This window comes from Salvelinus alpinus, chromosome 27 (genome assembly GCF_045679555.1).
Source record: "Salvelinus alpinus chromosome 27, SLU_Salpinus.1, whole genome shotgun sequence".
Taxonomy (NCBI): Eukaryota; Metazoa; Chordata; class Actinopteri; order Salmoniformes; family Salmonidae; genus Salvelinus; species Salvelinus alpinus.
The window spans coordinates 33,511,471-33,534,915 of record NC_092112.1 but is presented as its reverse complement, the minus strand read 5'-3'; the positions used below and the strand labels follow the sequence as shown (position 1 = coordinate 33,534,915).

At 41.5% G+C, this 23,445-nt stretch overlaps 1 protein-coding gene across 1 annotated transcript in view; it reads right to left on the bottom strand.

Moving 5' to 3' along the window:
• Window positions 1–642: 642 nt before the first annotated feature.
• kcnh5a (potassium voltage-gated channel, subfamily H (eag-related), member 5a) overlaps window positions 643–23,445 on the bottom strand; it is a 124,484-nt gene continuing 101,681 nt past the window's right edge. The window contains exons 10-12 of the mRNA XM_071370390.1: window positions 20,990–21,242; window positions 19,165–19,361; window positions 643–2,219 (exon numbers count right to left, since the gene is read on the bottom strand). Of these exons, the coding sequence (XP_071226491.1) occupies window positions 1,083–2,219; window positions 19,165–19,361; window positions 20,990–21,242 (1,587 nt within the window). The 3' untranslated portion in view covers window positions 643–1,082. The remainder of the gene's footprint in view (window positions 2,220–19,164; window positions 19,362–20,989; window positions 21,243–23,445) is intronic.

The window sequence follows — 23,445 nt, the reverse complement described above, 5'->3', positions numbered from 1 at the left end:
ATTTGCCTAAACAGGGCCTGTTTTCATGTCAGAGCCTGCATTGATGTACTGAACATTTGATCAATTAAAACAGCTTTAGATCTTATCAATACAGGTTTGTAGTGTTAGACTATACCTGTGTGTCAAGCATTTCTTTGTTTTGGGCCCACTGGTAACCAACCTTCTGTCAATCGGTACAGTCAGCTTGAACATCTGATCAATAAAAACAGCTTTAGATCTTATACAGTTGTGTAATAACAACCAGGAAGTCTACAAGATGATTATTGACTACTCTAAGCATTGCACTTTGCAATCATAATATGAATCAGTGATTTTCAATATTTTGACCTACTAGTGGATCACGATATGAATCAGTGATTTACAACATTCTGACTTACTAGTTGATCACGATATGAATCAGTGATTTACAACCTTCTGACCTACTAGCGGGCCTTCTGTCTGATTCTTATTGTCAGATTGTTCTTTATTATATTGACAGATTGCTTCTGTATGGTGTGGTCACAACAACCCTTAAAACCAGGGCTGCCAACACAAAAATAAGTCAACAAAATGTAAATATTTAATTTCCAATTCAAATGCTAACTAAAGATTAACCATGGCCGTGTTAACCTAAATGAGGGAAGTTGGAAAAGGTGGCCTGAATCCAGTTTTTTTCCGGTAATGTATTTGTTTATGTGACCCAAGCTCTTACAAATCGCTTTACTGCTTAGCTGTTTGTGCTCGGTATAGAAGGTCTATAGACTGGACCTGGGAAGAACAGACAACATGAAAGTACATCAACAAAGTCAAAAATTGTTAAATCCCTGTGGTACTGTACTGAAGGTACTGTACAGTGAAAAATCTGTATCTTAAAATCATCTATGCATGCAGTCAACTGCATAAATGTACAAGCAATTTCAATCCAAAGGTTTCTTGAAAATGTCTTTGGCAGGCCAGAATCCAGCTGGACATGCAAATGGTTATTTACACTAAAACTATTTCCCACGAAAATTCTGTGTCCAGTTACCTCATTTTGTCCATTAAATTAAAAGATTGGGCACGGAAGTCAAAGGCAAATAAATACATCAATGTTTTTTTGTAATTCAAAAAGGTCCATCGTCTCTCTCAATGTCCGGTGTGACAGGTCTTGACACGGTGAAGATGTCCTGGCATTTGATCTTAGCCTTGGGGGTAGAGGTCTGCGGCAGTGAGAGCCTCCTCTTCTCAGACAGCAATCTCAGGATCTCACTAACTTGGGCTTCAAGTGTTGCTAAACGGCCACTCAGCATCTGGATATCTCCCTTCAGCTCCAGCTTGGCCTCCTGGAGAGTGGACTGGAGCAGCACCTGTTCAGACATGGGTTGGAAGGGGTGGCCAAGCACGCCCACACTCCCAACCCTGAGGCTGTGTTCAAAAGGACTTCTCCCCATTGGACTCCGCTCATAGGGGCTTGGTGCGTCCCCTGCCCTGTCGATCCGAAGATCACTCTTGGTAATGCCACTGTCGCAGGAGTCTGTCTTGTGGAGTGCGCTCTTCTCGTCGCCCCCCTCTCCTGTGCTGCTGGCGCCACCCCCGCTGCTGCTCTCCCCACCTTCTGCCTCCTGGCTCTTGCTGTCCTCAGTCAACTGTTCTGAGGATTGGGACACGTCACCCCATTCCTCCTCTTCTTTCTGCTGTGGCCCTTCAGGTTCATCAGGGGCCAGGGGCACTGCCGCTGTAGTAGCATTCTTAAACCGCATCCAGCCTTGACCACCACCTCCACTCCTGGGCCGTACCAGACTGGTGACCCTCAGGCAGTTCTGGTCCACCACACTGGGCTTCAGCTCCTTGACCTCGTGACAACCAGTGTGAATGGGCTCCCCAGTGTGGACATAGGCCAGTGAACTCTGCAACGGGGTGATCTGGGAGACAGTAACTACACTGGAGCCACCGCTGGTAGTCCCTCCACCTGTGCCAGGTGCCCCATTCTGCATCGGTGAGCCATTTTGGTGCTGCAAGGGGTGAGTCTGACACTGTTGGTGTGGGAGATTGGTAAGGGGGTGGTGGTGCTCAACCTGAAGCCGGTTACGCTCCAGGTCAGGCTGAGCTTGGATTGGCATGCGAATCTCTTTCTGCTGCTTGAACTTCTGGAAGAGCTTGCGAACCGGGTGGTCAACAGGAATGGAGAGCATTACTTCATTCTTCTGCTGCCGGCGCTCTTCCTCCTCCTTCTTCACATCGGCAATCTTTCGGAAGATTATCTGCAGAGATATTGCGAGGGGAAGAGAGATCTATGCGTAAGGACAGGCTGGTGAATCAGAACATGCCTTAATCACAAGTACTAGATTTTACAATCTAAATGTCTTGTATACTGTCTTGCATATACTACGCTTCTGGCAAGGCATGTTTTTCCAACCACCATACAATTAAAAATATGATGCTATAATTTAATGGGATGAACACAAAAAAATTATAATTGTGATAAATATGTCGACAACTAGCAACTAAACGAAGCACCAAAACAACTCATGCACATACTGAACTCTCCAGTGTTACTGATTGCATGTTCACTAGATACAGTATTGCCATTACTCGCAAATTATTGAAGCTAAAATATAAACCTGAAGAGGCATAAACTTGTGCTGCATAGACCTAGAGAAAAACAAATCACTGTTAAGATTTAAGTTTATAGATTTTTCAGTACTAACGTCTAGCGACATTAGACGGACACGAAATTGTCTTGAGAGGAAAAAATACAAAAATGCACATCTGTGATAGTTACAGATTTAGCAGATCTGCATTTTCCAATCACCGTATAGTGCCTATGTCAATATTGTTGCACACAGTGTAAATCTGCTGGTAAACATCTCATAATAATGCTCATAATGCTGATGCATCTGAAGTAAAATGAAAATACAATTATAGCAAATGATAGATCATTTTATCTAATAACTTGAGATTGTCACATATATATTTTGTTATATACACTATGGTAACACCTTGAGTTTAAACAATGAAAGACTGACACCTAGTGGCATATTTAAAATGACATCAGCAACGTCTTTGATGACTCCCAACCAACGTGACATCTGTGATAGGCTATTGGGTAATGCATATCTGATAGGCATACATAGAATGAAATCGTCTTCACCCCCTTCTCTCCATCTCTGTACCCTTTTGACTCTGGGTTTTTGTGCTACCCTTAGTGATGCTTTGATTACATACAGTATTAATTCGATGGTGTTAATACATTTTTCAGTCCTCTTACTGATGACCCAGGCAGGCATAACCAGACCAGCTTCACAAACTAGAGTGGACACATAGTTACTTCTTAGCTTTCTAATCTTTATATTAACGAGGATAAGAGCACCTTCTCTAGGAACCATTTGGGATTATTGTATTTGATAATACCACAATAGAACCTGAGGCATCTCATTATGTGGGATTTATTTTTAATTTGTGTTATGTCTCGTTTCTTTATCTATCATTTAAGTTAATACACAGAGGCTACTACTCAAAGTAATGTTTTTCTCACTGTCAGTTCTGGCAACACTGGACTATCTTTGTGAGACCTTCAGGCACTCGATAGAGGTAAAAATAGAGCAGCAAGTACCGCTTGTTATCTACTCTGGAGAAAGGGTTCTACATGGAAGCCAAAATGGTTCTAACTGGAACCAAAAAGGGTCTTCAAAGGGTTCTCCTATGGGGACAACAGAAGAACCCTTTACGGTTTTAAATAGCACCTTATCCTCTAAGAGTGTAGTAGCTTTGGAGACTAAGAGTGGAGGAGAGAAAGATCAAAAGATAGTGGCTGCCAAGGGTAAGTTGGGATCATTTGTTTTCTGCATTAAATCGAGGCAATCAGGAGTGAGAAAACAGCGGGGGGGGACTTCGTTTTTCTTGGATAGACATCGAAAAACGGAAACATTTTTGTTTTTGCATACAACCCCCCAAAATACTTGATATTTAGATTTTCACATGTGGGTTGGTGTTAAATGTGGAATGCCTGTCATTGGCCAAATGCACAGGCAACATTTCCTGTCCCTTACAAAATAGGAGTTCTAAATCCATTCTATTAATCTATTGTCTATTAATTAATCTATTAATAGCTGTCCATACCGTGCCACAGTGCCAAGATAATCAAATCAAATTTATTTATATAGCCCTTCTTACATCAGCTGATATATCAAAGTGCTGTACAGAAAGTGAGTGAGCTGCTGTGATACCCAGGCCGTGTCCAGAAACAAAAATTCTGATCTTGGATTTCCAATTTTTTTCCCTGTATACTACCATGGTTGGTTTCATTGATTCTCCCATTTAACTTCCCCTAATTGACAAATACTTTTTTCTACTACTTTTCTACTACTTCCAAGTCAGTTGTAGAGGATCATCATTTTTTTTATTACCCCTTTTTCTCCCCAATTGTGTGGTATCCAATTGGTAGTTATAGTCCTGTTCCATCGCTGCAAAGGTCGAGAGCAGTGCGTCCTCTGAAACACAACCCAGCCAAGCCGCACTGCTTCTTGACACAACGCCCGCTTAACCCGGAAGCCAGCCGCACCAATGTGTCGGAGGAAGCGCTGACCATGTCAGCGTGCATTGTGCCTGGCCCGCCACATGAGTCACTAGTGCGCGATGGGACAGGAACATCCCTGCCCGGCCAAACCCTCCCCTAACTCGGACGACGCTGGGCCAATTGTACGCCGCCCCATGGGTCTCCCGGCCGCAGCCGGCTGCAACAGAGCCTGGACTCCAGCTTCTCGAGTGGCACCGCTAGCACTGCGATACAGTGCCTTAGACCACTTCGCCACTCGGGATGCCCCAGAGGATCATCTTGAGTGAGGTGTAGAATCACTGATCTACAAATAGTATTCCCTGCCAAATAATAGATTTTGTGAAATCAAGATTCGCAGAGCTACGCCTCCCCTGGCTCAGGCTATACCCCCGCCCCTGGAGCATATTAGGGGTTAAGTGCCTTGCTCAAGAGCACAAATGGCAGAAGGTGAAACTCTGATGTAAGTTAATAAACAGAGGCTACTACTCCAAATATTGTTTTTCTCACTGTCAGTCCAGTGTTGCCCAAACTAATGTCATTGTAACTGCTCTGGCCAACACACGTCATCTTTGTGGGACCTTCAGGCACTTACAGTTTTTACCAATTATTAACACACATTTGCTGAAACTACATCTCAGGTACTCAAAACTCTCAACACAAAACACAAAACAGTTTGCCAATTTCCCAAACCCCACAGATATCTTGCAAAATAAAACACATTAATCATGTACTCCCTGCTCAAAATTAAACTCTGCATACAAATGAGACACACACATCAAATGAATCTAACTTAGTGAAACCCAGATCACACTAATGTGACATATTCAAAACACTACTATCAGAACCTATTTCACTGTAAAGACAAAGATTTTGCTGTGATACTGTATATTGTGTGTGTACTCAAACAAGAAAGGAATACAAATGCAAAAATGTATGTTTTATATTTCAACATGAATCAATACATGTCAAACAGCAAACTGTAAGCACACATACAGTAAAAATGCAAACATACAGTAAATATATTTTGCATATGTAAAGGAAGAAAAATAGTCCTATTTGTACTACTGTACTGTATGTTAGATCAATCGTACGGAATAGATAAAGAAACTGTCAAATCTAAATCATAAGTCAAGAAACAAATACAAAATCAGTCATGTCTGTTGTTTTGGTCCGTCCACAGATTTTAATCAACATCACAGGTGATATTCTTCTTGGCCAGACAGCGGGGGAAATATCTTCTGGCATTACACATCCACCCCTGACAGGACTCTGCTGGAATGTCACCACAGGCCATTGCCTGGAGAAGGGCCATACGTTCATGGGGTTTGCGATCATACACCTACCACCGCCATGCTGAAAACAACTTGTTAATGGGGTTGAGAAATGGGGAATATGGTGGGAGATAGAGAATTGTAAACCTAGGATAGTCATGGAACCAGTTGTAGACCTGAGCATCCCGATAGAAAAAGATTGTTGTGTAAGGTGTTCAGGAAATTAAGGAGATGGGCAGTGTTGTATGATCCCATGGGTGGCATGGCGATGGAGGACCCTATTGTGGCTCATAGCTGTACATATGGTGACATTTCTCCTGCACTGGCCAGGTACCTCAATGATGGCACGTTGACCAATGATGTTCCTTCCTCTCCTCCTCGTCTTCGCCAAATTGAATCCAGCCTCATCTATGAATTTGATTTCCTGGGGCATGGGACTTGCATCCAAATCCATGATTCTCTGAAATGACAGTGAATACTGTAATTGCTGTGTAGTAGAGTTCACTGGCAATGTTTCAAGAGTGTAATACTAGTACATTACTTACTTGCACATATTTGTACCGTTTATCCTTCACTCTTTGGGAATTCCTTTCAAATGGGACTCTGTAGATTTGCTTCATTCGGAGATGGTGTTCCTTAAGGATGCAGGCTATGGTTGGAAAATGGCAGGGTTTTCAAAAATTTGTTGTTGGATTTCCCGCAGTCTTATGACATTTGCACAGTGGCAGCCTCCTGTTAGTCTGTAAATAGACGCGTTCTACCTCCAAGTGATGATCGTCTTTCAGTTCTACAATAACAAAATAGTATACAGTACAGTGAACACTACAGTAATACAGTATAAAAGTTAAACATGTTACAAAGTAATATAGCTGTCAATTTCATACATGCATACAGTAATACATGAAACATTGACTTTGTTTCCCCTTACAGTATGTATTGGAATCTACCGTCTTTACTGTGCTTTACGTTGTTCTACTGTCAAGTAGTAAAAGTAGTAGATAGGTCCAATGTCTGCAGTACGTACCTATTATCCTTTTGGAACGTCCAGATGATGGAATGATGGACGCTACGGTGAAGCGGCTCAGATTGGGCTGCACTCTCTGCCCAACCTCTCTCAAGGTCAACCCATGGCCACTCTACCATAAAGGCCTGATTGGTGGAGTGCTATGGAGATGGTTGTCCTTCTGAAAAGTTATCCCATCTCCATAGAGGAACTCTAGAGCTCGATCAGGGTGACCACCAGGTTCTTAACCAAGTCCCTTCTCCCCCAATTGCTCAGTTTGGCCAGGCAGCCAGCTCTAGGAAGAGTCTTGGTGGTTCCAAACTTCTTCCATTTACAAATGATGGAGGCCACTGTGTTCTTGGGGACTTTCAATGCTGCAGAATTTTTTGGGGTACCCTGAAATGCAATGTCAACTGTAGGACCTTATATAGACAGGTGTGTGCCTTTCCAGATCATGTGCAATCAACTGAATTTACCACAGGTAGACTCCAATCAAGTTGTAGAAACATATCAAGGATGATCAATGGAAACAGGATGCACCTGAGCTCAATTTTGAGTCTCATAGCAAAGGGTCTGAATACTTATGTAAATAAGGTATTTCTGATTTTTATTTGTAATACATTTACAAACCTGTTTTCGCTTTGTCATTATTGGGTATTGTGTGTAGATTGATGAGGAAAAAAACAAATGTAATCCATTTTAAAATAAGGCTGTAACATAACAAAATTAGAAAAGTGTCAAGGGGTCTGAATACTTTCCGAATGCACTGATCTAAGTAATACTGTATATAATCAAAGCATCACTAAGGGCAGCACAGAAACCCAGAGTCAAAAAGGGTCCAGAGATGGAGAAAAAGGGGATGGAGACGATTTCATTATATGTACGCCCATCAGATATATATTACTCGATATCCTATCACAGATGTCACGTTGGGGGGAGTCTGTGAATTGTTGGATATTTCAGCAGGCCAGTAACCAGAGCTTTGCTGTTTTGGACCCAATAACGGACAAGGAAATATTTGGCGGGAGTGAGCTGGCAACTGAAGGGTTGCTGGCATCAGAGTTTCAGGTGCCACCTTCTGCCTTTTTGCCCTTGAGCAAGCCATTTAACTACCTAATCTGCTCCAGGAGCACTGTTCTGCGGCTGACCCATGCTGCTTTCAGCCTCCTGGTGTACGTGTGTGCGTGCGTGTGTTTGGCGGGCTCAGGGGAGGCATAGCTCTGCGAATCTTGACTGCACAAAATCTATTATTAGGCAGGGAATACTATTTGTAGATCAGTGATTCTACACTATTTGTAGATCAGTGATTCTACACCTCACTTTGCTCAAAATGATCCTCTCCAATGGACTTGTAGCAAAAAAAGTGTCAATTAGGGGCAGTTAAATGGGAGAGTCAATGAGGCGGCAGGTAGCCTAGTGGTTAGAGCTTTGGGCCAGTAAACGAAAGGTTGCTTGATTGAATGCCCGAGTTGACAAGGTAAAAATCTGTCGTTCTGCCCTTGAACAAGGCAATCAACCCACTGTTCCCCACTAGGCTGTCATTGTAAATAAGAATTTGTTCTTAACTGACTTTCCTAGTTAAATAAAGGTACAAAAAAACAACCATGGAAGTGTGCTGCGTTAATGACCAAGTGGGAATTTATCACATACGACTTGGACAAATCCACTTGAACGGCCCTCCAACTGGTAATTAGTAGTGAGAAACTCGTCTGTTTTTCCTGAGCAATGTTCCCTCTAATCTGCGGAGCGCAACTCCCCGGGACTGCCAAACAGAAGAAATATCAACCTGCACGAGATTGAACTACTTCACTCAACTTTCTAGAGTTTTCCCCTTTAGTGAACACACTACGTTTCCCTTTACTGTGGGAATTGTGATCGAATTAACGCAATATTATCCACTTTCAATGCAACATACCGAAACAAAACAAACTATGCAAGACTTCGTTCGCAGAACTAACTATGCAAGAGATTTTGTTGTAGGCATCGTAGTAGAATTCTATTGCATTGACACTCAAGACTCAGCCCGTACTCTACACAGACCAGTGCAAAAAAAACAATCAGAGCTGCAGTAGGCCTATATGCAAATAGACCATTGCCATATATGGATCTGTGCCATTCACGTTGAACTGGACTGTGTTTACAGCATGTGCGGTCATGAGTAGATACGCTTGTTTTGAGATCAAAGCGGGAGCTGCATGTAGCCAAGTGTGCACATTTGTTCTTATCCTTTGTACATTTCTAAACATCTTTCACAAGTGAGTATGAAAATAGCTTTTTTGTCTTAAAGGGGCATTGTTGTATTTAAAAAAAGGCTTGAAGAAGCTAAATAGCCAATAGGCAGAGGGTAGCATGATTTGTCTGATTCTCTGTAATAATGGTATGGGAATAATAATGCATTTTATTTTGTAAAGTGGTTTCTTGCATCAAACAACAGTGGTCCTTTATATCTCAGTTGGTAGAGCATGGTGCTTGTAATGCCAGGGTAGTGTGTTCAATTCCCGGGACCACCCATACATAAAATGTATGTATGGGGTCCGATCCGTAAGAGGTTTTAAAGCTTGATGAGAGCATGGTTGTTCAGGGCAGGATAGTTGCTTGGCTTTGGAACATTCTCAGCACATTTAAGGAACTTAACAAAAAAAAATCATTACTTTAACTGAACATTTCCTAAAAGTTCAAATGTGGTTACATTTAATTTAAATGTTGGTAATGTTCTAGGAACATTCTCCCACTGGTTTGACATTGACAATTTTGTAAAATAGTTCAGAGAACTTTAAGAAACAATGTTCTTCTGTGGGAATTTCAGTACTTCAGCATAACTTTTCCTACAGGTTCTCTCATGATTCTATTTAAAGTCATGTTCTCAAATTGTTCAGAAAACGTTCCATAAAAACACACAAGAAAACTTTAGTAAAGTTCAGAGAACGTTCTAAGAATATTATTTAAAAACATGTACAGTACCAGTCAAAAGTTTGGACACACCTACTCATTCAAGGGTTTTTCTTTATTTTTACTATTTTCTACATTGTAAAATAATAGTGAAGGCATCAAAATATGAAATAACACATATGGAATCATGTAGTAACCAAAAAAGTGTTAAACAAATCTAAATATATTTGAGATTCTTCAACGTAACCACCCTTTGCCTTGATGACAGCTTTGCACATTCTTGGCATTCTCTCAACCAGCTTCATGAGGTAGTCACCTGGAATGCTTTTCAAATAACATGTGTGCCTTGTTAAAAGTTAATTTGTGGAATTTCTTTCCTTCTTAATGCATTTGAGCCAATCAGTTGTATTGTAACAAGGTAGGGGGAGTATGCAGAAGATAGCCCTATTTGGTAAAAGACCAAGTCCATATTATGGCAAGAACAGCTCAAATAAGCAAAGAGAAACGACAGTCCATCATTACTTTAAGACATGAAGGTCAGTCAATACGGAACATTTCAAGAACTTTGAAAGTTTCTTCAAGTGCAGTCCCAAAAACCATCAAGCACTATGATGAAACTGGCTCTCATGAGGACCGCAACAGGAAAGGAAGACCCAGAGTTACCTCTGCTGCAGAGGATAAGTTCATTAGAGTTAACTGCACCTCAGATTGCAGCCCAAATAAATGCTTCACAGAGTTCAAGTAACAGACATATCTCAACATCAACTGTTCAGATGTGAGAGACTGTGTGAATCAGGCCTTCATGGTTGAATCGCTACAAAGAAACCACTACTAAAGGACACCAATAAGAAGAAGAGACTGCGTGAATCAGGCCTTCATGGTTGAATCGCTACAAAGAAACCACTACTAAAGGACACCAATAAGAAGAAGAGACTTTTGTGCTGTAGAATTTGTGAATTTTGTCTCTTGTATAATACATTCTGTACATTCGTTTATACTGGATTAAACGTGCATTTTCGTTAACTGTAATTATGTTCTATCACTCCCTCCATCGGAGTGTTCTATCAGTCCCACAGTGTCTCCTGACCCCTCCTGTCTCAGCCTCCAGTATTTATGCTGCAGTAGTTTGTGTCGGGGGGCTAGGGTCAGTCCCTTATATCTGGAGTATTTCTCCTGTCTTATCCGGTATCCTGTGTGAATTTAAGTATGCTCTCTCTAATTCTCTCTTTCTCTCTTTCTTTCTTTCTCTCTCTCTCTCGGAGGACCTGAGCCCTAGGACCATGCCTCAGGACTACCTGGCATGATCACTCCTTGTTGTCCCCAGTCCACCTGGCCGGGCTGCTGCTCCAGTTTCAACTGTTCTGCCTGCGGCTATGGAACCCTGGCCTGTTCACTGTGATTACTATTATTTGACCATGCTGGTCATTTATGAACATTTGAACATCTTGGCCATGTTCTGTTATAATCTCCACCCGGCACAGCCAGAAGAGGACTGGCCACCCCTCATAGCCTGGCTCCTCTCAAGGTTTCTTCCTAGGTTTTGGCCTTTCTAGGGAGTTTTTCCTAGCCACCGTGCTTCTACACCTGCATTGCTTGCTGTTTGGGGTTTTAGGTTGGGTTTCTGTACAGCACTTTGATATATCAGCTGATGTAAGAAGGACTATATAAATAAATTTGATTTGATCTTGCGCAAATATCAGTTATTTTTAAATGTTGGTTCCAATATAGACTCTCTGCAAGGTTTTGTATATCTTACATATCATATGAGTATACTTTTCTGACTGAAATAGGATTCCCTCAACATTGCTCTGATGTTCAAAAGATTTCAGATAAAAATGTTGTGATATAACATTTTTAAGTTCCATGATTTAGAAAATGTCTACATTGATCAGTCCAAAATTGCTTTTGAATTCTGTAATGAAAATAATTGTATTTCCTATTGTTTAATATAATTAGATCTGTTTTTATGTTGTTGAGTAATGGAATAAAGTTATCTTTATATATGTGTTGTTTGTTGTCACTTATTTCGCATCTTAAATATTTGTTGTGATCCACTTAAAGGATTGCTGTAGATAATGAGTGATTTTTCCTATTGCCATTATTTACGTTTATTCCCAAATACATTTTATATCATGAGATTTTAGAGTATTCTGGAAATATTTATATTGAGGGGGGCATTGAGTTTTCAATATTAGTCAGGTATATCAGAAGATCGTTGGCAAATACATTTAGTTTATATTCATGTTTACCAATACTGATACCTGTAAATCAGAATTAAACAACAGTTGGACTGATCCTACAGCTTTCTTAGACTCAACAACCCTGAAGCAACTATCAGCAGACAAAAACAAATCACTAAAAATAGAAATCAACCATAACAAAATATTAGACACTGTTAAAATATTCATGCCGAGAAAAGCACCAGGTATGGACGGCTTTCCCATAGAATTTTAGTCAACATTCTGGGACAAAATATTTGACAACACGTCACTCAATTCAGTGCTTCCTAATTCCATGTATCAAACAGAATGGCAAAGTTCTTACCAGACTTGATCCATATTAATCAAATAGGGTTTATTAAAAATAGACACTTGCGAACAAATACAAGGACATGTTCAGTATAATACAATAAGCTAAAAAAAACAAGATGTAGATTTATCAATAATGGCTGTTGATGCTGAAAAGGCTTTTGACCGTCTCGAATGGCCATTTCTATTCAAAACTTCGGAAGCCTTCAGCCTTCCAGCTTTCAAATAATACATTTAATTAAAATGTTATATAAATATCATAAAGAAAAAAAATATACAAATAATACATGATCTGATTAACTTGCTTTAAAAAGGAGCACAAGACAGGGATGTCCTCTCTCCCCCCTCCTGTCTGCACTTGCAATTAAACCGCTAGCAGAAAGAATTAGACAGGACAAAAACATAACAGTATATAGAATTTTCATAGAAGCTTTTAAAATGGTAATTAATAGCATTGTTGTTTCTAATTAAAGCATTTGTATCATATTTTAAAATTATAACTGGTTTGACGTGTATTCGTTTTGTGAGGGCTGCGAGGTGTTTACCAGGTTTATTTGCCATTCAATTGTGTGCTTTATTTGAATTTAACCTGTAGTTGTTGGCTCTCTTAAAAAATAAAAGATCATATTCTTTCTTAAGTTCAGAAATTGTATTTTCTTCTTTACCTTGTAAATATTTTTTATGGGCCTTTTCTAAAATGGTGATTTATTTTTCATTCATTTTAATTTCTAACAGAATATGTCGGGGGTCAGTTTTTCTCTGTCCTCTATGTCTACATTTGTAATGGTAAAGTTTAAAAAAAATTGTTTGCATATTTAGTAAATGTCGGGTCTTGAAGATGTGTTCTGTTCATTCTCCATATGTCACTAATTGTATTTTCTGTTGGTGTAGTTATGCATGATGCAGGATAATTATCCGATATCACTACGTCATGGACTTTTTAACCCAGTATATTGTTGAGTGCATTTTTGGAAAGAAAAATGTAGTCAATTCTTGAATAGATTTTCTTACTTTGTAGTAGTCTTTTGTAGTTGAGAATAGTAATCTCCAGGTGTCCTGTAAATTATTTGTGGAGATTAACATTTTCAGCATCTTTGGAGGCTCCTTGAATTTGCCTTTTTTATTTCTGTGTCTATTTAACTTGTGGAATGTGTGATTTAAATTATAGTTCCTGTCTGGATTTGATTAAACATAGCTTGAATTCTATCTAAAAAAATAATGTAATGTACATTTCAAAATTAGAAAACAGCCTTCTTGGTCCATGTGCTGGGATATAAGGGAAAATGGTATATTCTTGTTTATCAGGATGCCTACACCTCTGCTGTTAATACAGTAGGTGGCAGCATAGGCCTCTACAATCCAGCTCCTCTTTAAATGTTCAATCAAAGTTAACCCTGTATGTTTGATCTATCATTGAATAAACATAATACAAAAATGTTTTGCAGAAGGCAGTGGACATCCCATGGATATGGGAGATTCATAGTATGAATACATACTGTAGTTATTGTATACATTACATATATAGAACATGTGAACATGTAGGCTGAGAAAACATTTAACAGGGAACACAAAAGAACAAAAAGCAAAGCACTTCTTTGCACTTTGAGGCGCTGCGCCTTTTATATGTTTTTTAAGCTCCAACTCCTCTCCTAATGTACCAACAGTCCTCCCCCACCGCCTTACCCACCCAAACCACACATACACCAGCACACACATACATTTGAGAGACTATTTTATCTTTCTGTAATCGAGACCATGTAATATCTAACAAAAGGGTATTTTTAATGATCTCTTATGCTTTATGTGACCAATTTTATCAACACTGCCCTGAAAATATTCAACTCATTAATTAATTTTGATTTAACTAACTCCTCCATAGAGTATCCATATATACTGAACAAAAATATAAATGCAACATGTAAAGTGTTGGTCCCATGTTTAATGAGCTGAAATGAAAGATCCCAGAAATGTGCCTAATGCAGAAAAAGCTTATTCTACTCCATTTTTGTGCACAAATTTGTTTACCTCCCTGTTAGTGAGCATTTCTCCGTTGCCAAGATAATCCATCCACCTAAAATGTGTGGCATATCAAGAAGCTGATTAAACAGAATGATTATTACACAGGTGCACCTTGTGCTGGGGTCAATAAAAGGCCACTCTAAAATATGCAGTTTTGTCACATAACACAATGCCATAGATGTCTCAAGTATTGAGGGAGCGTGCAATTTGCCTGTTAACTTCAGGAATGTCCACCAGAGCTGTTGCCAGAGAATTTAATATTCCAAACGGCCTAACAACTGCAGACCATGTGTAACCCCGCCAGCCCAGGACCTCTACATCCATCTTATTCATCTGTGGGATCGTCTGAGACCAGTCACCCGGACAGCTGATGAAACTGAGGAGTATTTCTGTCTATAATCAAGCCCTTTGTGGGGAAAACCTTGTTCTAATTGGCTGGGCCTGGCTTCCCAGTGGGTGCGCCTGACTCCCAAGGTAAACGGACTATTTCTCAGGCCCAGATGCTAGAATATCCATATAATTGACAGATTAGGATAGAAAACACTCTAAAGTTTCCAAAACTGTCAAAATATTGTCTGTGACTGATTTTGAGGAAATCCAACCCGGAAGGAAATCCAACCTGGAAGTGCCTTTTATTTGGAAAAATCCCTGTTTCATTGCCTGCCCATCCTCCATTTAAAGGGGTATCAACCAGATTCCTTTTCCAATGGCTTCCTCAGGCTGTGACCAGGCTTTAGACATAGTTTCAAGCTTTTATTTTGAAAAATTAGCAAAATTTATCAAAACGCGTCAGGTGTCCTTTGATTAGTTCATGCGCGCGAGAGTTGTAGCTCGACATTTTCTTTCTCTGTAGTATGAATAGTTTACAGTCCGGTTGAAATATTATCGATTATGTATGTTAAAAACAACCTGAGGATTGATTATAAAAAACGTTTGACATGTTTCTACGAACATTACGGATACTTTTTGGAATTTTCGTCTGCCCTCGTCTGCCCTTCAGGACCGGCACGAGCCTGTGGTTTTCTAAACATAACGCGCAAACGAAATGGAGGTTTTTGGTTATAAAAATAATCTTTATTGAACAAAAATAACATTTATTGTGTAACTGGGAGTCTCGTGAGTGCAAACATCCGAAGATCATCAACGGTAAGCGATTAATTTGATTGCTTTTCTGACTTTCGTGACCAAGCTAATTTGCGGCTAGCTGTTCTTACTGTTTTGTCTAGTGATCGAAAAACTCACAAATGCTTGGATTGATTTCGCTGTAAAGCATATTTTCAAAATCTGACACGATAGGTGGATTAACAACAAGCTAAGCTGTGTTTTGGTATATTTCACTTGTGATTTCATGATCATAAATATTTTTTGTATATTTTTTGAATTTGGCGCTCTGCAATTCAGCGGTTGTTTACGAAAATGATCCCGCTAAAGGGATCCATGAGTCAAGAAGTTAAAGTTTCACGAAGTCATTGGCACGCCCCCAGGGGCACAGACAGGACCTGGCATCATGATACAGCCTTTTTCTATGTCCCGAATAAAACCCACACCTGGATTTTCTATCACCAGACCAAGCTTACCTCAATTATGAGAGGGCTAAGGGTTGAGACGAGACCAGTACCTCTATCAGGGAAATAAGGGAAATAAGGTTTAAGTAGATTGCTGAATCTTTTAACCATCCCACGTGGTTAACCTCTTAGACTATCGATACCGACAGAATAAGAACAAGTATTTGATATTAATTACTAATCTGCAGCTAGGAATTCGGCATCATTGAATGAGAAGACCGACAACCGCCGAAATGTCACTCTGAACTATCCATTCTAACCACGACAGAGAGAGGGCGGACAAACTCTCCAACAGAAACCAACTTTTCAACAGAGATCCCGACGACACACTGAGCGTAAATATCTATATTGATTGCAATTATTACCGAATGAGTGAGCGTTCATGTGCAAAGGATTAGCATTTCAATTGTTATAGTTATCCACTTTGTAGTGTCTCTTATCTTTCGCGCCCTTATCAGTCCCTCTGTCTACCAAGCCGCCATGCCGGTTTAGCCCACTAGGGCACATCCCCCTATCATTTATTTGTAACCATATCTACTTTGTTTGTTTGTGTGATGCATTTCTGTGAGTACTTAGTTAGTAAAAAAATTATTTTAAGACAATTGATGTATGGATGACTCATAGTGAAGACTGGGTTCGTGCAGATAACCAACAATTTACGACGTTTGGAATGAGACTAACGTGAGGTAAAGAATAATTCATTAATCAGAAGACTAAGTGATCAGATATGAAAATATCTGAAAGTTATATTAGGAAAATTATAACTTTGTAATCTGAATATTTTCCTTGGTGCCCCGACTTCCTAGTTAATTACAGTTACATAATTAAGTAGTTTAATCATATAATAATTACAGAGAATTTTTGATAAAGATTCATCTTCAGTTTAATGATGCCAAAGACACGACACCAGTCAGCCCCTCTCCATTCCCTTGGACATTAGAGCGTTGGACAGGCTCTCTATAGGCCGGATCACCCACAATAGCCCCCCCATCAACCTACGTGTGTCAGGGAACCACAGCAAGACGATCCAATTTATGCTCATTAAGTCTCCGGTTCCCGTGGTATTGGGATTCTCTTGGCTCCAGCAACACAAATCCTCTTATTGACTGGTCTGCTGGTGCCATCACGGGTTGGAGCCCGTTCTGCCATGCTAAAGTCAGCGCAGCCTGCCCCAGGACGTCTTCCTGGGAGCTCGGAAGTTGCCCCGGACCTGTCCGCCATTCCCGCGGAGTACAAAGACCGCTTCTCGCTGTGAAGATGATGTTGGAGGAGTGGAGGCACTGGCTGGAGAGGGCAGAACATCCATTCATTGTGTGGACTGACCACAAGAACCTGGAATATCTCCGCACCGCCAAGCATCTCAATTCCAGGCAAGCTAGTTGGGCCCTGCTTTTCCCACAGTTCAACTTCTCCCTCTCATATTGACTGGGATCCAAGAATGTAAAACCGGATGCACTGTCATGCCGCTATAGCCACATGGCTACAACCCTGGAACCCGAGACCATCCTTCCCACCTCGTGCCTGGAGACAGCACCTCGTGCATGGCGACAGAATAGGGAAGCATGTTCGTGAGGCGCAGCATTCCCAGCCAAACCCCGGGGGGGGGGACCCAGATAACTGGATGTTTGTTCCTGATGGGTCCTCTCCTCGGTCCTGGAGAGGGCCCACCCTGCCACCCGGGCTCCCGTTGGACCCTGACCTTTGTGCAACAATGCTTTTGGTGGCCTACCATGGTTCCTGACGTCTCAGCGTTCGTCGGCTCATGCACGATCTGTGCGCAGAACAAGACTCCTCGGCAAGCTCCGGCTGGTCTCCTTCAACCTCTGCCTGTCCCTCACCATCCCTGGTTTCACATATCCCTGGACTTTGTCATGGGTCTCCCCTTGTCTGATGGCAACACCGTCATCCTGACAGACAGTAGTGGAACGGTTTTAAGCTGCCCACTTCATTCCTCACCCCAAGCTACCCTCTGCCAACGAGACGGCCCAGCTCATGGTGCAGCAAGTCTTCTGGATCCATGGACTCCCAGTGGACATGGTCTCCGACCGGGGTCCTCAGTTCTCGTCCGTCGGCAAGCCTGTCCTCCAGGTTCCACCCCCAGTCCAATGAGCCAACCAAGATCTCGTTGGAGCAAGCCAACCTAGACGGAGCGAGCCAACCAAGACTTGGAGATGACTCTTCGCTGCCTCGGTCTCCGCCAACCCCACCGACTGGAGCCAGCAACTAGTGTGGGTCGAATACGCCTGCATCACCCTTCCTTTCTCTGCCACAGGTCTCTCGCCCTTTGAGCGTTCCCTGGGTGATCAGCCCCCACTCTTCCCTGAGCAAGAGGAAGAGGTCGGCATACCTTCGGCCCAGATGTTTGTCCACCACTGTTGTCATACCTGGAAGAGAGCCCGGACGGCCCTTCTCAAGACCACCTCCAGGTATTGACAACAAGCGGACCGCCACCGGACCCTGGCTCCCCGGTATCGTCTCGGGCAGAAGGTATGGCTGTCCACCCGGGATCTGCCCCTCCGGGTGGAGTCCCGCAAACTTTCCCCTGGTTTATCGGCCCTTTTCCCATCTCCAAGGTCATTAGCCCCTCTGCTGTTCGTCTTCTGTTGCCCCGTAACCTCTGTATACATCCCACTTTTCATGTGTCTAGAACCAAACCCATGTCTCACAGACCTTTGTCTCCTGTTTCTACAAGTTTTCCACTAGTGTGTTTGATTTGTACAGCAACATGTCCGAGTTGGTGGAAGTTGACTCTAGATTTAGAAATCCCAAAGCCAACACTGGCTACACTCATGAACTTTTCAGCCAGGTTTGCTGTCATGTCTGACTTAGCGAGGTCATCTACAAACCACAGCACTGACCATTTCTATATCAAGTGTCAACTCCCTCCTCCCAAGACATGCTTCTGTGGAAATCAAACAGACCTGTGAAAGTGTATTGTAGAAATAGTTAAATGCACCAGGTTTGAATTACACAGACCAACTCAGACCAAACAGTATCCCTGGGAAGTATTTTTGACAAGTTAAATGGTCTCGCTTCCTATGTGACACACGGTCGTAATACTGCAGGCTTTCTGTCATTCATGGATTATTTTTGAATCGTTCATGGACCTCAATTTGAAAACATAAACTCAATGCATTCATGCTCGAGTAGAATGTCTTATGAACCGTAGGAAAGGAGACATGAGACATGAAGAGAGACATTGACACACATACACATACTCATATTTTTTTAAATATGAAATTATCAACTGAACCTGCCCCAAAAACTCTAAATGTGCAGAAGCTGAATTGCAATATAGAACGTTCTACCAGCTGAGATAGGAACCGGGTGTGCTGCTGTCTTGTCTGTTGTGTTAATGAATGTGCATATTCCTTACCCGTTTGCGCAAATTGCAGCTGAGAATTAGGTTGCGGGAGAATGTGTTGGCAAAAGCAGTGTAGAACTCCAACACCTTCAGCAGAGCATCTCTCCGAATTACGTGCAAGTCGCAGTAAGTGAGAGCCCGCACATTGGCACAAGCATGTGCCAGATTGGCTTCCTTCCAGAAGACATCCCCAAACACATCTCCCTTACCTGGGGAAGAGGAAAAGTAGCATTACTTTGAAAAAAACTCACCCAAAAACAATTTGTTACTAGTTAGGTTTCCCTCTAATTGGTGGCAGATTTTCATGCGAATATTCTAAAATTGGCATAAAGAAACTATGCACATTTTCCCACCAGTGGTGTGTTTCCACCAAACTGACTTTTGCTGATAAAAACCAGTACCTGATGATGTAGTGCACACAAATGTCAAAATCTAAAGTTCAATGTGTAATTTTGTCGCAAAAACTGTAGCCTTAAATAGCAAATGTGCCTACTCTGACAAATGATCTGTTTGCATTTATAAAATTAGTTGGTTAGTGTCATCAACAGAGTAACTTAAGGAAAAGTGTTGCTTTGCCACCCTCTCCAGCCTTTCAAACTTAAAGGCCTGGTGCAGACAAAAACGTTACTAGACCAATAAGAAACAGCGTTCCAAACCTCTCTGGCAATAACATTTTGTTATCAGTTTTCCCCTCCCTGCTCAGGCCACTCCAAGAACAAAATTCTTGGTTGAGAAATGGTTCTTTGCTCAGAAGCTATTTTTGTTTCTACTTAATTGTTACCCAGAAATTATTTGATATTGAGATAAAAACAGCGGCATTGGGCCTTTAAGCACAATGACAGAGCACAGTGATTGTTGTGTGTGTAGTTATTCCACAATTCAAAATCTAGAACTTGGTAGAGGGAACACTTCAGGGAGTTTTAACGGTAACTCATGCAAGGGAGATTCCCTGCTGTTCAATGGTTGATTCAGCATTGATTCTCAAAAAATCGAATTCATAGGCAGTGTTAAAAAAGCAGTTTGCCGGCATTAAACACAACATTTAAAAAAAACTCTGGTTACTCTGATTAATCCATCAGTGATAAGCAAATACATATACAGACAGTCAGCAACATTTACCGTAATCAGTGGCTTTTTAACCGATTGTGTTCAAAGCCAACGAACATTGGGGGCAGTTCACCAAAATTACACATTGGTTTCCTTACCCTGTAAGCAGTCTGTGGACAAGGTATGACAGCAGGTATAGCAGCATTTTCTAGTTTCCTGTCCAAATTATCCTAAAGTATGTCAAATTGATTGTGTAGCTCAATGAAGTTACTTATTTTCATTTGGACAATGTGTGCCACAAATTGTAAAACGTTAGCGTTTGGAATAGTGGCCAGATTGGTGTACCTTGCATGAGCTACCGTTAAACTCGCTGAAGTGTTCCCCCCTTGCCTTTCGTATTCGTTACTGATGTGTGTATTTTGTATTCTGCAGAGATTATTTGAAAAATAGACCTTCGTCTCAACATGACTTCCTGTCAAAATAAAGAAATATATATATTTTTTTTTTAACAAAACATAGATATTTCTTATGCCTTGTCCATAGACTGCCTACAGGGTAAGGACATTTGGGTGAACTATCCCTTTAAACACTGCTGAACTTTGCCTTGAGAACATAGTATAACTGTCCTTCCCTATAATAACAAAAATCGATCTATTGCTTCAAAATGTCAATTTCATAGATTGTCATTCCATGAACAGCACTATGAGGGTATTTTAAGACAAACATCTCAGTTGAATCCTTCATTGATTCAGAATTAATCAGGGGTGCCACAGATCCCAGCGGTGCTTACCTAGAATGGCGATGACCTCGTCGTCCTGAATAACTTCCAATGACCCGGATACTACAAAGCAAAGGGTGTCCACACTTTCGCCAGCATGGAATATGAGGTCCCCTGGGGCGCAGTGTGTGGTTTGGAACTCAACCGCTAGAGAGCGCAAGCAGCCATCACTGGCCAGTCGAAATGCTGGGTGCTCATTGAACACCTGTCTATTAAGGTGGACACAGATGTCTGCTCGCATATCTTTGGGACAGATTGACAGGACCTAAAAGGGCACAAGAGCACAATTTGGTCACACTAACACTGGGATAGTGTTAAAAACAAGTTACAGAGCATCTTCAACAAGAGCAAGCTCAAAAATGAGAAATAAGCTTTAAGTCAGGGGTGTCAAATGTATATTGCTCCAGGGGCCACATTCGTGGCTTGCCACCAAACTGTAAAAACAAATACTCCTGTGTCTATCATTTTGGGGATTTCAGATGCTCCCTGACTGTTTAGCTTTTTTAGGGCTTGTTAGAGGCTGAGACACAGTGAATAGATATACTGTATGATTCCCTGATATTACACACTGAAGCCTGTACATTTTACTATGCTGGTGAGAATCACATTAGTGTGTTCCATATTACCACACCAGTCTTGAAAAGAAAACAGTTCTCAATTCAAGCAAGGTTATAGCACAGTGACTGGTGTAACTGTAACTGACTTTAAATGTACTTTTCGTATTGAGCCGGCATTTGCAGCCTTTATCATGAATGCGATCACTGCGAACGCGGGAACATTGCCTTTTAAAGCTGCATTGTTGACAGCTTTATAGACTGAATCCCAGCCTATGTATTTTAAAATATATTCAATGGAATCCCAGTGTCCTCATGTTGTAAAACCTATATTTACGGTTATTGATAGTAAAGTGGCAGGAAAGTTGTGCCCAAAACTTAATTGCTTACAGATCGGCAAAACATGTCACTACAACTTTACTTATCACGACTGGACAATTTGCCTGCCCTAAGTACTATAAAACATGTATAAACATTAAGTGGCAATATTTTACTTTTCGGGCGACCCGACCAAATTTACATAGAATTGTGAGTTATAGATCTATCATTCTCATTGAAAGCAAGTCTAAAAAGCAGTAGATATGTTCTATGTGCTCTATTTCTATGCCTTCGGTTCTTAAGTTTTTAGCTTATTTTGTCACATAAACTGAAATTAGGCGAACTATTCGAGTTTTAGCAACCAGGAAATGGCGGAGCGATTTCTGCACATAGCAACTTTGATATATGATATGACATATCACGTTTATTGTTTTGCAGTGTATAAACAGTTCAATGTTTTCATTAATAAACAGTTCAATATAAACAAAAACATGTATGATGTGTAACTAAACTCAGCAAAAAAAGGAACGTCCCTTTTTCAGGACCCTGTCTTCCAAAGATAATTCGTAAAAATCCAAATAACTTCACAGATCTTCATTTTAAAGGGTTTAAACACTGTTTCCCATGCTTGTTCAATGAACCATAAACAATTAATGAACATGCACCTGTGGAACGGTCATTAAGACACTAACAGCTTACAGATGGTAGGCAATTAAGGTCACAGTTATGAAAACTTAGGACACTAAAGAGGCCTTTCTTCTGACTGAAAAACACCAAAAGAAAGATGCCCAGGGTCCCTGCTCATCTGCATGAATGTGCCTTAGGCATGCTGCAAGGAGGCATGAGGACTGCAGATGTGGCCAGGGCAATAAATTGCAATGTTCGTACTGTGAGACGCCTAAGACAGCGCAACAGAGAGACAGGACGGACAGCTGATCATCCTCGCAGTGGCAGACCACTTGTAACAACACCTGCACAGGATTGGTACATCCGAACATCACACCTGCGGGACAGGTACAAGATGGCAACAACTGCAGTTACACCAGGAATGCACAATCCCTCCATCAGTGCTCAGACTGTCTGCAATAGGCTGAGAGAGGCTGGACTGAGGGCTTGTAGGCCTGTTGTAAGGCAGGACTGGCAAAAAAGTGCTCTTCACTGACGAGTCGCGGTTTTGTCTCACCAGGGGTGGTGGTCGGATTCGCGTTTATTGTCAAAGGAATGAGCGTTACACCGAGGCCTGTACTCTGGAGCGGGATCGATTTGGAGGTGGAGGGTCCGTCATGGTCTGGGGCGGTGTGTCACAACATCATCGGACTGAGCTTGTTGTCATTGCAGGCAATCTCCACGCTGTGCGTTACAGGGAAGACATCCTCCCCCCTCATGTGGTACCCTTCCTGCAGGCTCATCCTGACATGACCCTCCAGCATGACAATGCCACCAGCCATACTGCTCATTCTGTGTGTGATTTCCTGCAAGACAGGAATGTCAGTGTTCTGCCATGGCCAGCGAAGAGCCCGGATCTCAATCCCATTGAGCACGTCTGGGACCTGTTGGATTGGAGGGTGAGGGCTAGGGCCATTCCCCCCCAGAAAT